Source organism: Castor canadensis, chromosome 8 (assembly GCF_047511655.1).
Source record: "Castor canadensis chromosome 8, mCasCan1.hap1v2, whole genome shotgun sequence".
Taxonomy (NCBI): Eukaryota; Metazoa; Chordata; class Mammalia; order Rodentia; family Castoridae; genus Castor; species Castor canadensis.
Window position 1 is genome coordinate 137252819 of NC_133393.1, and position 12183 is coordinate 137265001.

Sequence of the window (12183 nt, forward strand, 5' to 3'; positions counted from 1 at the left end):
GCCTGATGATTTTTATTTTGTGTTTCTTGAGACAGGGTCTCACTATACAGTCCAGACTGACCTAGAACTCACTATGTAGCCTGAGTTGGCCTCAAACTCAAAATCCTCCTGAATCAGCCTCCTGAGTACTGAGATTATAGGCATGTACCACCACACCAGTCTTACCTGATATTTTCTCATAATAAGGATAAGGTTATATACATTTTTGACAAGAATAATACAGAAGTAATGAAGAATCCTTCTTGGTTTATTCTACCAGGGGTACATGATATCATTATGACTTATTAATGGTGCCAATACTACTTTAAAGAGACTTTTCAAAATAGATTTGATTCCATTTCACAAGCAAAAAATGACAAATACAGTGCATTTTTTTTTTCTTCTCGGTTTTGTATTTGGGTTTTGCTCTCCCTCTGATTTTGAATATTTGGCTATAAAATGATACTTTTGTATTGAAATTTTGGTTAGCATCCAACATAAAAAAAAAACTTGAGTCAATTTTTTACTTCTGTTAAAGGTCATTCGTCTACTCACAAAAATGTGAATTCTGTGTGTGTAAAGACAAGGGACTGCTGAACATTTTAATTTAAAACTTAGAGACAAAAGCACAAGTTTATACTTCAGCAAGATTGCTAAAAGAAAACACTGGGGACTGTAGCATGGCTCAAATGGTAAAGCGCTTGCCTAGCAAGCGTGAAGCCTGGAGTTCAAACCCCAGTACTGCCAAAAGAAAAGAAAAAAAAAAAAACATTGAATTGATGCAGACATCAGCAGTGAATGAATGTGCATATGGTTTTTAAATAATAATTGTTTTATACTGGAAATGTTTAGCACAGATTCTAAAGTTCAGTCTGGTAGTAACTAGAGATATAACTTAGCTATGACAATCACCAGCTCTGGAGTAGTTTGCTTTCCAGTGAAGTAGGAAGGATTGGCAGACATATTTTATATACTTTACCAATGAAGAACTCTTTTTACAAAAGGAATTATGAAGTTGCCAGTTGATTTTTGTTGTTGTTTTGTTTTGTTTTAAGGCCTCACTTACACTTGAAGAAAAACAAAAATTAGCAAAAGAACAGGAGCAGGCACAGAAGTTAAAAAGCCAACCGCCTCTTAAACCCCAAATACACACACCCATTGCTCCAGCCAAACAGGTCAGAGTTGATTTCTTCTGCATAATTTCAAGTGTGAGGAGTATATAAGTAAACTAGTCTGCTAGTGTTTGTAAAAAATGTATTCAAAGAATACTTTAATATATAAAATATTATTACTAAAAAGTATGAACATAAGGATTTTCTAACAACTGTTCCATAACCTGCCTAATGTACAATGTTTTGTGACAGTGCTTTTTACCAATAATGGGGAGGCTGGATGAACAGGTGTGTCTTTATTTGTTAGTTTGCTTTAAGATTAGGTCTTATTGTATTAATTTAGCTTTGTTCACTTTGAAATGATCAGGAATATTATATTAATGCTCTGCTTTTCAGCTATAGTTCCATTTGTAACTGATTAGGAAGGTGTAGCTATATCACCTGACCAGTATTTATTGCCTACAGTGTTCGAGTACAGTTATAGTTGCTGGTACTATGGCAGTGAATAAAGGTCCTGCTTTTAGAGTTTATCCTCTTACTGGTATAAGAAATAACTTTATTTTAAAATCTTCCTCTAACTTATTTTGTTGTTGTTACCTCTTAATTGCTAAAATTCTTTCTCTGAGAAAAGAATTTTTGCAGGCCAACAGGGAAAATTGAGAATATTTTTTAGGTACTTATAGGACAGAGCAAATAAATTGCCATGAAATTTTAATAAAATTCAAAATATAAAAATAATAGAATATTCTTTTTATAAAAATATAAATCTAATAAGAATGGAATTCTGTTTTGGGAAGATAACATTTCACTTAATGTTTACTTATTAAATTATCAAATTCATTTGTAAAAACTAAAAATAAGTGGCAGGTGTTACTTGGCCCATATGGTGTGGTTTACTAGCTTGGTGTAGACTGTTAAGCTTAATTTTAATTTGTCCTTATAATCTGTCAAATGTGTACTAATTGTAAGATAATGTGGGTTGCTTGAAGATAAAATAATTCCCTCCTACTTTTCAGGCAAAGGACTTGACAGACACATTGATGGATAATATGTCATCTTTGACGAGTCTTTCTGTTAGTACTCCTAAGATTTCTGCTTCAAGTACCTTCACTTCTGTTCCTTCCACGGGACTTGGCGTGATGTTTTCTACACCAATTGATAATACAAAGAGAAATTTGACAAATGGCCTCAATGGCAACATGGGCTTTCAGACTTCAGGATTCAACATGCCAGTTAATACAAACCAGAACTTCTTCAGTAGTCCCAGCACACCTGGAGTGACCAAAATGACTTTGGGAGGACCTCCCACTCTGCCAAACTTTAGTCCTCTGAGTGTTCCTCCTGCTGGTGTGAAGCAGACCCCACAAAGACCCACAGATATGTCTGCCCTTAATAATCTCTTTGGTCCTCAGAAACCCAAAGTTAGCATGAACCAACTATCACAACAGAAACCAAATCAGTGGCTTAATCAGTTTGTACCTCCTCAAGGCTCTCCAGGTATGGGCAGCTCGGTAATGGGAACCCAGGTGAATGTGATGGGACAATCTGCCTTTGGCATGCAGGGTAATCCTTTCTTTAACCCACAGAACTTTGCACAGCCACCAACTACTATGACCAGTAGCAGTTCAGCTAGCAATGATTTAAAAGATCTTTTTGGGTGAGGTGTCTTGGTCCTATTTTTGAAGGTTTGCCTCAGATTTAATCATGGTAAGCTGATTTACATCTTTGTATAGTTGGCTTGAAGAAACGACTTACGGAAAAGTCAATGGCTGTGTGTCAGAATTCTAACACCTATTTCCAGGCTAGCCAGCACATAGTAGTTATTTGGACTCCTAACCAGTTGAGTTTTTTAAAGCACTGAGAATTTTTTTCCTCTTCCAAACTGCTCTTCAGGTTTTTAAAGACCCAGACCATACCAATCTCAAAGAGAAAAAGGACAACTGAATTATCTTGAATAGCAAAATTTTTAAATCAAATGTTTATTTTAGCTTGTAAATCTTGGTGTTACTAAAAACATTGAGTTGATGGTAACTGCAAAGCTCACCTATTACGTACCTTGTGGTGCACAGTCTATCTTTATAAGTCACTCGTCTTCATTTTAATATGTGAAAATCTTGATGCTGTATTGGTTTGTTTGCATTTCGTATGACTGAGTGAGAATGGTAAGCATAATAAGAGGATCGGGTCACTTCTTCCAGTCTTTTCAGACAATTAATGTTTAGTACAAAAGGCTGAGTAAACACTGTAAAACTTAACTTACCTTGATTTCATTGGTTTAAAATGCATTCTTAATCATCTTAAGTGCAAACTAATTGTTGTAAATTATATTTTAGCATGATCTGCCTCAAATAGCAATGTATTTTTCTGCCTTTACTTGGATATATTTAGAATCACTTTTTTTCCTTCTGTATTACAGAAGAGGTACTGATTTGTACAGATATTTGACAAAGTACTCTGATGTGATTTCCCTATTATCTTCATATTTCATTTTGAATTCAAACTTCCAAGGTTGCAGCATATATGAATTACATTTTCAAAAGGAGATTTGTAAAAATCAAACTATATTTAATGAGTAAACTTTTGAGATTTCTGCTGTATTGTTTCAAATGTAATAAACTTCTCTAAAAATGAGCAGTTGTATCTTCTGGCTACCCACAGATTAATTTTCATATTGCAATGACAGTCTGACCTCACCAATTACTGCTACTAAGGTTTTAATTCTTTCTTTTTTAGGAATTCCAGGAACATTTTGTTTGAACATTTTTAGAAAGAATAAATTCTCCTAACAGGGAACATATTTTATTTTTTAAAACCTTTTTCTGGTGTTTTTCTTTAATTTGCTGATTATTTAACCACAGAGCCTAATGCTGTAAACATCATTTGTATTTTTAAGAATGATAGTCCACTGTTATGTGATAACTTTAAAACTATCTTTTTAAGAACTGTATATGTATTGCAGATGCTGCCATACAGTTTGTGGTTTTAAATTATCTGAAACCAGCAGTCATTTAAAATAAGTTATAGGACATTTAGTGTGCTGGTAATAAACTTGTTCATTCAATATGAATGTTCATGAAAAAATATATATACACACATATATGTGTATGTGCACACGACATACATGACATACAGTACTTGATTGTAAAATGTAATTTGATGCCATCATTGTTGCTGACAACATTCAGTTAAGAGGGCACTTAAAAAAAAAATAAAAGCCAGCTTTCACACCTGAGAGCTGTACTTTGTGGCATGATTTTAGAAGGACTAGTAGGACTGCTAAAGAAATTTATCCAAGAAATGAAGAAACTAGGAAAACCAAAAATGTTTTTGTCAAAGACATTCACAACTTGACCCAACCAGCTGTCTCATTTTTAACGCAATATTTCTTTTGGGAAAAGTTTACAGAAGGAATAAAATCGTTTGTTGTTGAAATATTTTTCTTTGTAACAATTCAGTAGCTATTGTTTATTGGGAAATTATTTTTTATCTTACAAGATAACTTGGTGTTAGTGTTGAATTCCTAGTTAGAAGGAAACTTTAATATAGCAGCTTATAGGTATTGGAACATCTAAATATGAAAATAGGTTATTAAAAACATGTAATTCTTAGATAATTTTTAGCTGTTCAGAGTTGTTCATTCATTAAGGGAATAGTGGTGCTACATTTTTACAAAGTTGTTCTTAGTTTTATTTCTACTGTCTCAAAGATGTTTTATTTAAACCATTTTCATCAAGTGAGCTATTGTCATTCCCTTTTCCTGTTATGAAATTGCCTCTGAAAAACTTCTGTTTTTAGGCTAATGTGTTTCTATGTGAACACAACTTTCAGAATACTGGATCACCTTAAAATTACTTCATATTTTGAAGGCATTTATGTCCTCGTGCTTACAGTAGAAAACTGGAAGGTTAAAGAACAACTGTAGACAAAAATTACATCAAAGAGTCCCTTTCTTTGAATTGGTTCTCTTTTCTCCTAATTCTAAAAATGTGTGATGTATGTTGAGGATGTATAAAAGGAAATAGACTGTCTGCTTTTTGTTTTTTTGTTTATATTTTGAAATGCTTACAACCCTCTTTTTTGTTGAATAAGTTAAAGAGGTAGTTTTTTTTAAATACCTGTAAAATGCCTCACATGGTTTCTTTTACATATTAAAGAAAAAGGTATATGTGAAAATGCTTGATAGCAAGCAGAAATATGCATCAAATAAATTTTAGCTTTGATAAACCTTTCCATATTAAGTTGTGATTTTATACTTTGTGATTTACTGGTCTTGGAATAATTTTAGGATAAATGGATCTGCAACAATCTAAACTATATAGGATTTTAAGAGATTATCTACATTAATGGCTCTCAAAGTGTAATATGCAGTAAGACATGTTTTTTGGTTTGTGTATTTTGAGACGGGGTCTTAACGTGTAGCTCAGACTGGCCTCAAACTTGTGATTTTCCTACCTCGGTCTTCTGAGTGCTGGGATTATAAGCATGCATCATTACACTTGGCTAAAACTTACATTTATATTACAACCATTGTATAAAATATATCTGGAACAAAAGTTTGAGGAATTGTCTTAATAAGTATATTTTGCTCTATGTCTCATTTTAGTATTATTTTTAAGAATTTTACTTCCTAAAAGGATTTTATGACTTAGGACTAAATAACGATCTCTTTCTGAGCAAATGTGGAAACAGGTCCTGAGGCTTACATGGATTACTCCAAGGAGGTCAGAGCTAGGAACAGAAGCTAGATTTTTTTCCTAATCTGCAGTTATTTACTGGATAAATAAATTTATATTGGAAAAAATTTGATTTTTGATATAAATAAATTTATATTGGAAAAAATTTGATGTTGAACTTGGGGAGAAGAAGGAAATGACAGAAAAGAAATCTACATTGTCAAAATCACCCTCAGAGCTGCTGCTTTGAATTGTGCACGAGGAGAGCTGGGGGACTGGGGTCAGTGGTGCTTACAGGACCCACATATATAATGGAATTAAAGCTCATAAACTTGGGGAGGAGAGTGTGAGTTTGGCAAAGCCATTTCACTCAAATGGAGCTTCTCTATTCTAGTCAGCCAAGCTGTTCCAGCCACTCGGAGGATTTAACTCCCTAGGGAGCAAGCCATGTATGTAATTTGAACTTTTCTCATATCCCTATTAAAACAGGTGAAACAAGTTTTAATTTATTTAACATTTCCAAAATATCATTTTTACATGGATTTCAAACAAATCAATGAAATATTTTACATTACTTTTGGTACTTAGTCTTTGAGGCTTTTTTCGGGGGGGAGGGGGGGAAGAGGGAGGTTACTGGGGTTTGAACTCAGGGCCTCATAGGCAGGAGCTCTATCACTTGAACCACTCTGCCATATGTATTACACTTAGCACATTTTAATGCAGACTAATTCTTGTCAAGTGCTTGGTGGCCATTTGTGGCTAGCAGCTCCTGCATTAGACAGTGTGAGTCCTCCTGAACTAGTACAAGGAGAGAACCATGGCAGTTACAATTCTTTCCAAACTCTCCTTTGTGCTGCTGGAACTGGATGCTGGTAACTCTTCTTCACTAGCTGGCACTGAAACAACACTGCAAAGCAATAGCCAACAGACCAAGCCAAGGAGCTCCAGCTGCACCTCACCTTCATCCCTCTACCCTTGCTGCTGCCATGGAGCAGTTCCAGTGGGCTGCTCTCATGACAGCTCTGCTACTCTGTTCCTCTCACAAGTTCCTTCCCCACTGGCGTGCTCCTGTGCACACCACACCCATATGTAGCGTGGGAGTGGGGCAGGGGAAGAGAGCCTGTCTGGGTCTCTAGTTTGTTTATTTTTAGCAACTGCTGCTTTTGTGTCCTTTCTAGTCCTCTTTTACCTCTTTAAATAGTTAACCGCTTCTACTAGTTAACAATTATTTAAAAATTCCCTGTGCAAGTAGCTGGTGTGATTTCTGCCTTCTGACCACTCTCACTGATAGACTGTGAATCTAATACTTAGCCATTTAAAAAATGGAGCCATAGCTGGCTGCGGGTGGCTCATGCCTGTAATTGTAGCTACTTGAAAGCCTGAGATCTGCAGGGTCACAAGGCCAGCCTGGGCAGGGAGTTGTGAGACCCCATCTCAACCATTAGGTGGGCACATTGGCTTTGTGCCTGTCATCCCAAGTTACAAGGGAAGCTGAGATACTGAGGATCATGGTTGCAGGCCAACTTGGGCAAAAAAGTTTGTGAGACGCCATCTCAATGGGAAAGGATGGTAGCAAATACCTGTCATCTCAGCACTGGCAGGAAGGTTAAAGTAGGATTGCAGTCCAGGCCAGTGTGGGCAGAAAGTGAGATCCTATCTCCAAAATAACAAGAGCAAAAGGACTGGAGGCACGTTCAAGCGATAGAATGCCTGCCTAGCAAGTGCAAAGCTCTGAGTTCAAAACCCATACCACCAAAAAAATGAAGCCATATGACACATTTTCAGTTAGCAAGACATGGAATTGTATAAACGTATTTTAGAATGTCTTTTTTTTTTTGGTGGTGGTAATGGGGTTCAAACTCAGACCTGTGCCTGCTGAACCATTTGAGCCATGCCCTTACCCCAAAACTTTTCTGTCTGAAAATTCGTTTTTGAACTGTTAAGGGTCAAACCCTGGACCTTTTGCATAATTGATAAGTGCTCTACCACTGAGTCACACCCAGCTTTTTTTTTTTTTCTTCTGATGGGACTCAGGGCTTGCAAAGCATCTTTTGAAATTCAGTTTAATTATACCTACTTGATGCAGTTTCAATTTTCTCCCCACTCCCACTTTTGGATATGTTCTCTTATATGGTGGCCTAGGTTGATGGAGTGTTTTGACTTTTACATAAAGGTAGTAAGATGGAGGCTTAAATGTCCAGAATTTGAATGTAGGACTCAACATTCACACAGGTTTATTCCAGCCTATGTCCCTAATCCTGCCAGTGTTTCTAAGCACAGTGATGAAGCAAGTCAATGGTGAGGCATTTCGGTGGGCATTCTAGGAAGATACAGTGCATGGACTTTGGGCCAGATTAAGATATATGCATGTGTGTGTTTAAATTTAGGCTAAACTTTCAGCATGCCTGCTTCATGGATATAGGGCAGAGTGCTTTAGGCATTTGTTCGTATGTTGGAACAGACCTAAAATTGTTTTTAAGAAAATCTTGTTTCCATCAGTGGGCACTCATGATCACTTTTTATTGTTGTGTTTTGGTTTTTGAGACAGCATCTCTTACTGGCCTTGAACTCCCGATCCTTCTGCCTCAGTCTTCTGAGTGCTGGGATTACAGGTATGCACCACCACTCCTGACTACTCAAGATTGCATTTGTAAAGAGAAGGAAAGATCTCTCACAGAGGCGTAGATTTCATGAGGAAATTTTAGATCTGTGCTGAGCTTCAATTTCTGTGATTACATGAATCTTCAAAGCTCCAAGCACTTGTCAGAGAATAACCTTTATTTCTAACATTCAAAATCTCACTTTTGAGAAATGTTTATGAAATAGGCCCCAAATCAAATATTCAGTTTGCTAGAGATTCTGAATTAAATTAAGCCCACTTATTGAGACCTTTGTGCCTGGGTTGCCTTGTTTGACCATACACCAAGTTTTCTTTATTACATTTAGCTTTGGGAGAATACTGGTTTATTTTAACATGCAATTGGTTCTTTGAGTTCCCACAGTAGAAATTTCAGATTTCCGTTCATTGAGTACTATTCCCAGCCCCCCCCCCCACTTTTTTTTTTTTTTTTTAGACAAGTTTTCCCTAAGTTGTCCAGGCTGGCCTCAAACTCATGATCTGCCTGTCTCAGCCTCCTCAGTGCTGTAATTATAGGTGTGTGTCACCATGCTCACCTGGACTTGGATCTCTAAACACTGCTTGAATGAAGAACCTAGCATAATATGAATACAGAAGCCAAAACTGCTATAGGCAAATGGGATTTAAGCCGGGAACTGGCAGCTCACGCCTGTAATCCTAGCTACTCAGGAGGCAGCAATCAGAGGATCTCAGCCTGGGCAGATAGAAAGACCCTATCTTGACAAAGCTATCACCAAAAAGGGCTGGTGGAGTGGTTCAGGTCTACACCTACGCCCTAAGCTTGCCCCAGTACTGGGGGGGGTGCGGGGGGGCGGGTGGCGGGAATGGGATTTAGGCCTTGCCCTTGAGGAGTGTGCACTGTAGTTATAAAGGTAGCTGAGTAAGCAGCCAGTTACAGAACAGTGTAATTTATGCTGTGACAGAAAGCTACAGACAAGGGGCACTTAATCTAGTGCAGGGTAGACAGGAAGGGTCCTTAGCCCAGGCCCATAGGGCTTTTTTAAAGGTAGTATATTTGTTTATTCTATCAGATGATTACATTTGCTCAAGTTGAACACACTGGGGAGAGGATTTGAACAGTAACTCCCAAATCCTTTTGAAATCTGAGAGCATGTGAAAACTCTTTGGATTAAGGAAAATATGGTCAAATAACTTGATTTGTTTTGAGACAAGGTATTACTTTGTACCCCAGGCTGGCCTGGAACTCTTCATCCTCCTGCCTCAGCCCTCCAGTGCTAGGGTTACAGGTGTATACAACCACTGGCCAAATAACTTTCCATGACTAAGGAAAATGGAGAGCCAGGGTGAAATAAGTGAGCTACAATGTTCTCTTTAACTAATTTATACTTGTTGAGTATTTCAGAAATCTAAGAATCCACAGTGAGGGGCTCAATAAATGTATGTAGAATAAATTAATCTATTTAAAACTGGTTGGTTTCTGGAGGGAAATGTCTGGTGTAAATACAGTCTATAAACTACCAGAAGATGTCACTGTCTCCCAAATAATCATTAGCTATTTTCCAGGTGCATTTTTGGTCACACAAACAGGCTGTAGAAAATATTGATAAGAGTATCTGACTTTTGGTATTGAATTCATAAAAGGATAGGATCTCGAGAGAAATACTTGTGGATGTTGTGTGGATTTGTTTTGTTTTGATTCTCAACACCCTATATATTAACCCTGTTCACTGTTCTGTATGTTGAAATTGTCTGGACACTCAGGGTTCCGTCAGCATTTCAAGAAAACAGGACGTGATGAAAAAGCTTCCAAAATGTCTGATTGGACTTTTTCCAGCATTTCAGCTTGTGTTATTACAGTATAATTGTATTTACTAAATCATGAGATTTTCAAATACATTTTGGTCTTGGATGCCATCTAAGTATCCTTGAATATTTTTTTCCACGTCATCATGCATGGATTTTAGAGCAAAACAAAAGTGTTTCCATGCTGTACCAATACAGCATGAAACAAGCCCAAATTTCCCCACAAGGGGAGGCGTCAGTCAGCACCTGAACCAATGTATGCTCAGAATGCACAGATAGTAACACATGTTCAATAAAAATGATTCCATTGCCTTTACAGCCAGAAAACGGACTAAAGTATTAACACTAAGTATATTTTGTTGGGGGCAGTGGGGAGTGGTATAAGTAATCAATGGCAAAAACAAAAGAGTATGCGGTCACATGTATTTCTTGTTGCATCTCTGCCTGATACCTCAAAAAAAAAAAAAATTACCGGTCATCTCCATACCTTTGGCTTTAACAGTGAAATGCAATAGTGTAGTCTGCCCAGTCTAGTTCTGTTTGTGCTTGCAAGGCTTAAAGGAGCAGTGAAGAATGAAGTTAAAGGTGCTTCACCACACAACTATGAGCAACTTATCTTTGACAAAGGAGCTAAAAATATACGATGGAGAAATAGCAGCCTCTTCAACAAAAACTGCTGGGAAAACTGGTTAGCAGTCTGCAAAAAACTGAAACTAGATCCATGTATATCACCCTATACCAAGATTAACTCAAAATGGATCAAGGATCTTAATATCAGACCCCAAACTCTTAAGTTGATACAAGAAAGAGTAGGAAATACTCTGGAGTTAGTAGGTATAGGTAAGAACTTTCTCAATGAAACCCCAGCAGCACAGCAACTAAGAGATAGCATAGATAAATGGGACCTCATAAAACTAAAAAGCTTCTGTTCATCAAAAGAAATGGTCTCTAAACTGAAGAGAACACCCACAGAGTGGGAGAAGATATTTGCCAACTATACATCAGACAAAGGACTGATAACCAGAATATACAGGGAACTTAAAAAACTAAATTCTCCCAAAACTAATGAACCAATAAAGAAATGGGCATGTGAACTAAACAGAACTTTCTCAAAAGAAGAAATTCAAATGGGCAGAAAACACATGAAAAAATGCTCACCATCTCTAGCAATAAAGGAAATGCAAATTAAAACCACACTAAGATTCCACCTCACCCCTGTTAGAATAACCATCATCAGCAACACCACCACCAACAGGTGTTGGCGAGGATGCGGGGAAAAAGGAACCCTCTTACACTGTTGGTGGGAATGTAGACTAGTACAACCACTCTGGAAAAAAATTTGGAGGCTACTTAAAAAGCTGGACATCGATCTACCATTTGATCCAGCAATACCACTCTTGGGGATATACCCAAAAGACTGTTACTCCAGAGGCACCTGCACATCCATGTTTATTGCGGCACTATTCACAATAGCCAAGTTATGGAAACAGCCAAGATGCCCCAGCACTGACGAATGAATTAAGAAAATGTGGTATCCTTAAAGCAACTGAGGCCAATAGGAAAAGGGGACCAGGAACTAGAGAAAAGGTTAGATTAAAAAGAATTAACCTAGAAGGTAACACCCACGCACAGGAAATCAATGTGAGTCAATGCCCTGTATAGCTATCCTTATCTCAACCAGCAAAACCCCTTGTTCCTTCCTATTATTGCTTATACTCTCTCTACAACAAAATTAGAGATAAGGGCAAAATAGTTTCTGCTGGGTATTGAGGGGGAGAGCGGGAGGGGTGGAGTGGGTGGTAAGGGAGGGGGTGGAGTGGGTGGTAAGGGAGGGGGTGGGGGCAGGGGGGAGAAATAAACCAAGCCTTGTATGCACATATGAATAATAAAAGAAAAATGAAAAAAAAAGAAAATGTGGTATCTATACACAATGGAATTTTATGCAGCCATGAAGAAGAACGAAATGTTATCATTCGCTGGTAAATGGATGGAATTGGAGAACATCATTCTGAGTGAG

At 37.4% G+C, this 12183-nt stretch overlaps 1 protein-coding gene across 2 annotated transcripts in view; it reads left to right on the top strand.

Moving 5' to 3' along the window:
* The window catches only part of Scyl2 (SCY1 like pseudokinase 2), a 63911-nt gene extending 60189 nt beyond the window's left edge, over window positions 1–3722 (top strand). For both annotated transcript variants that reach the window (XM_074084205.1, XM_074084206.1), the window contains exons 17-18: window positions 1035–1154; window positions 2108–3722. In XM_074084205.1, the coding sequence (XP_073940306.1) occupies window positions 1035–1154; window positions 2108–2752 (765 nt within the window). In that variant the 3' untranslated portion in view covers window positions 2753–3722. The remainder of the gene's footprint in view (window positions 1–1034; window positions 1155–2107) is intronic.
* The last annotated feature ends 8461 nt before the right edge of the window (window positions 3723–12183 follow it).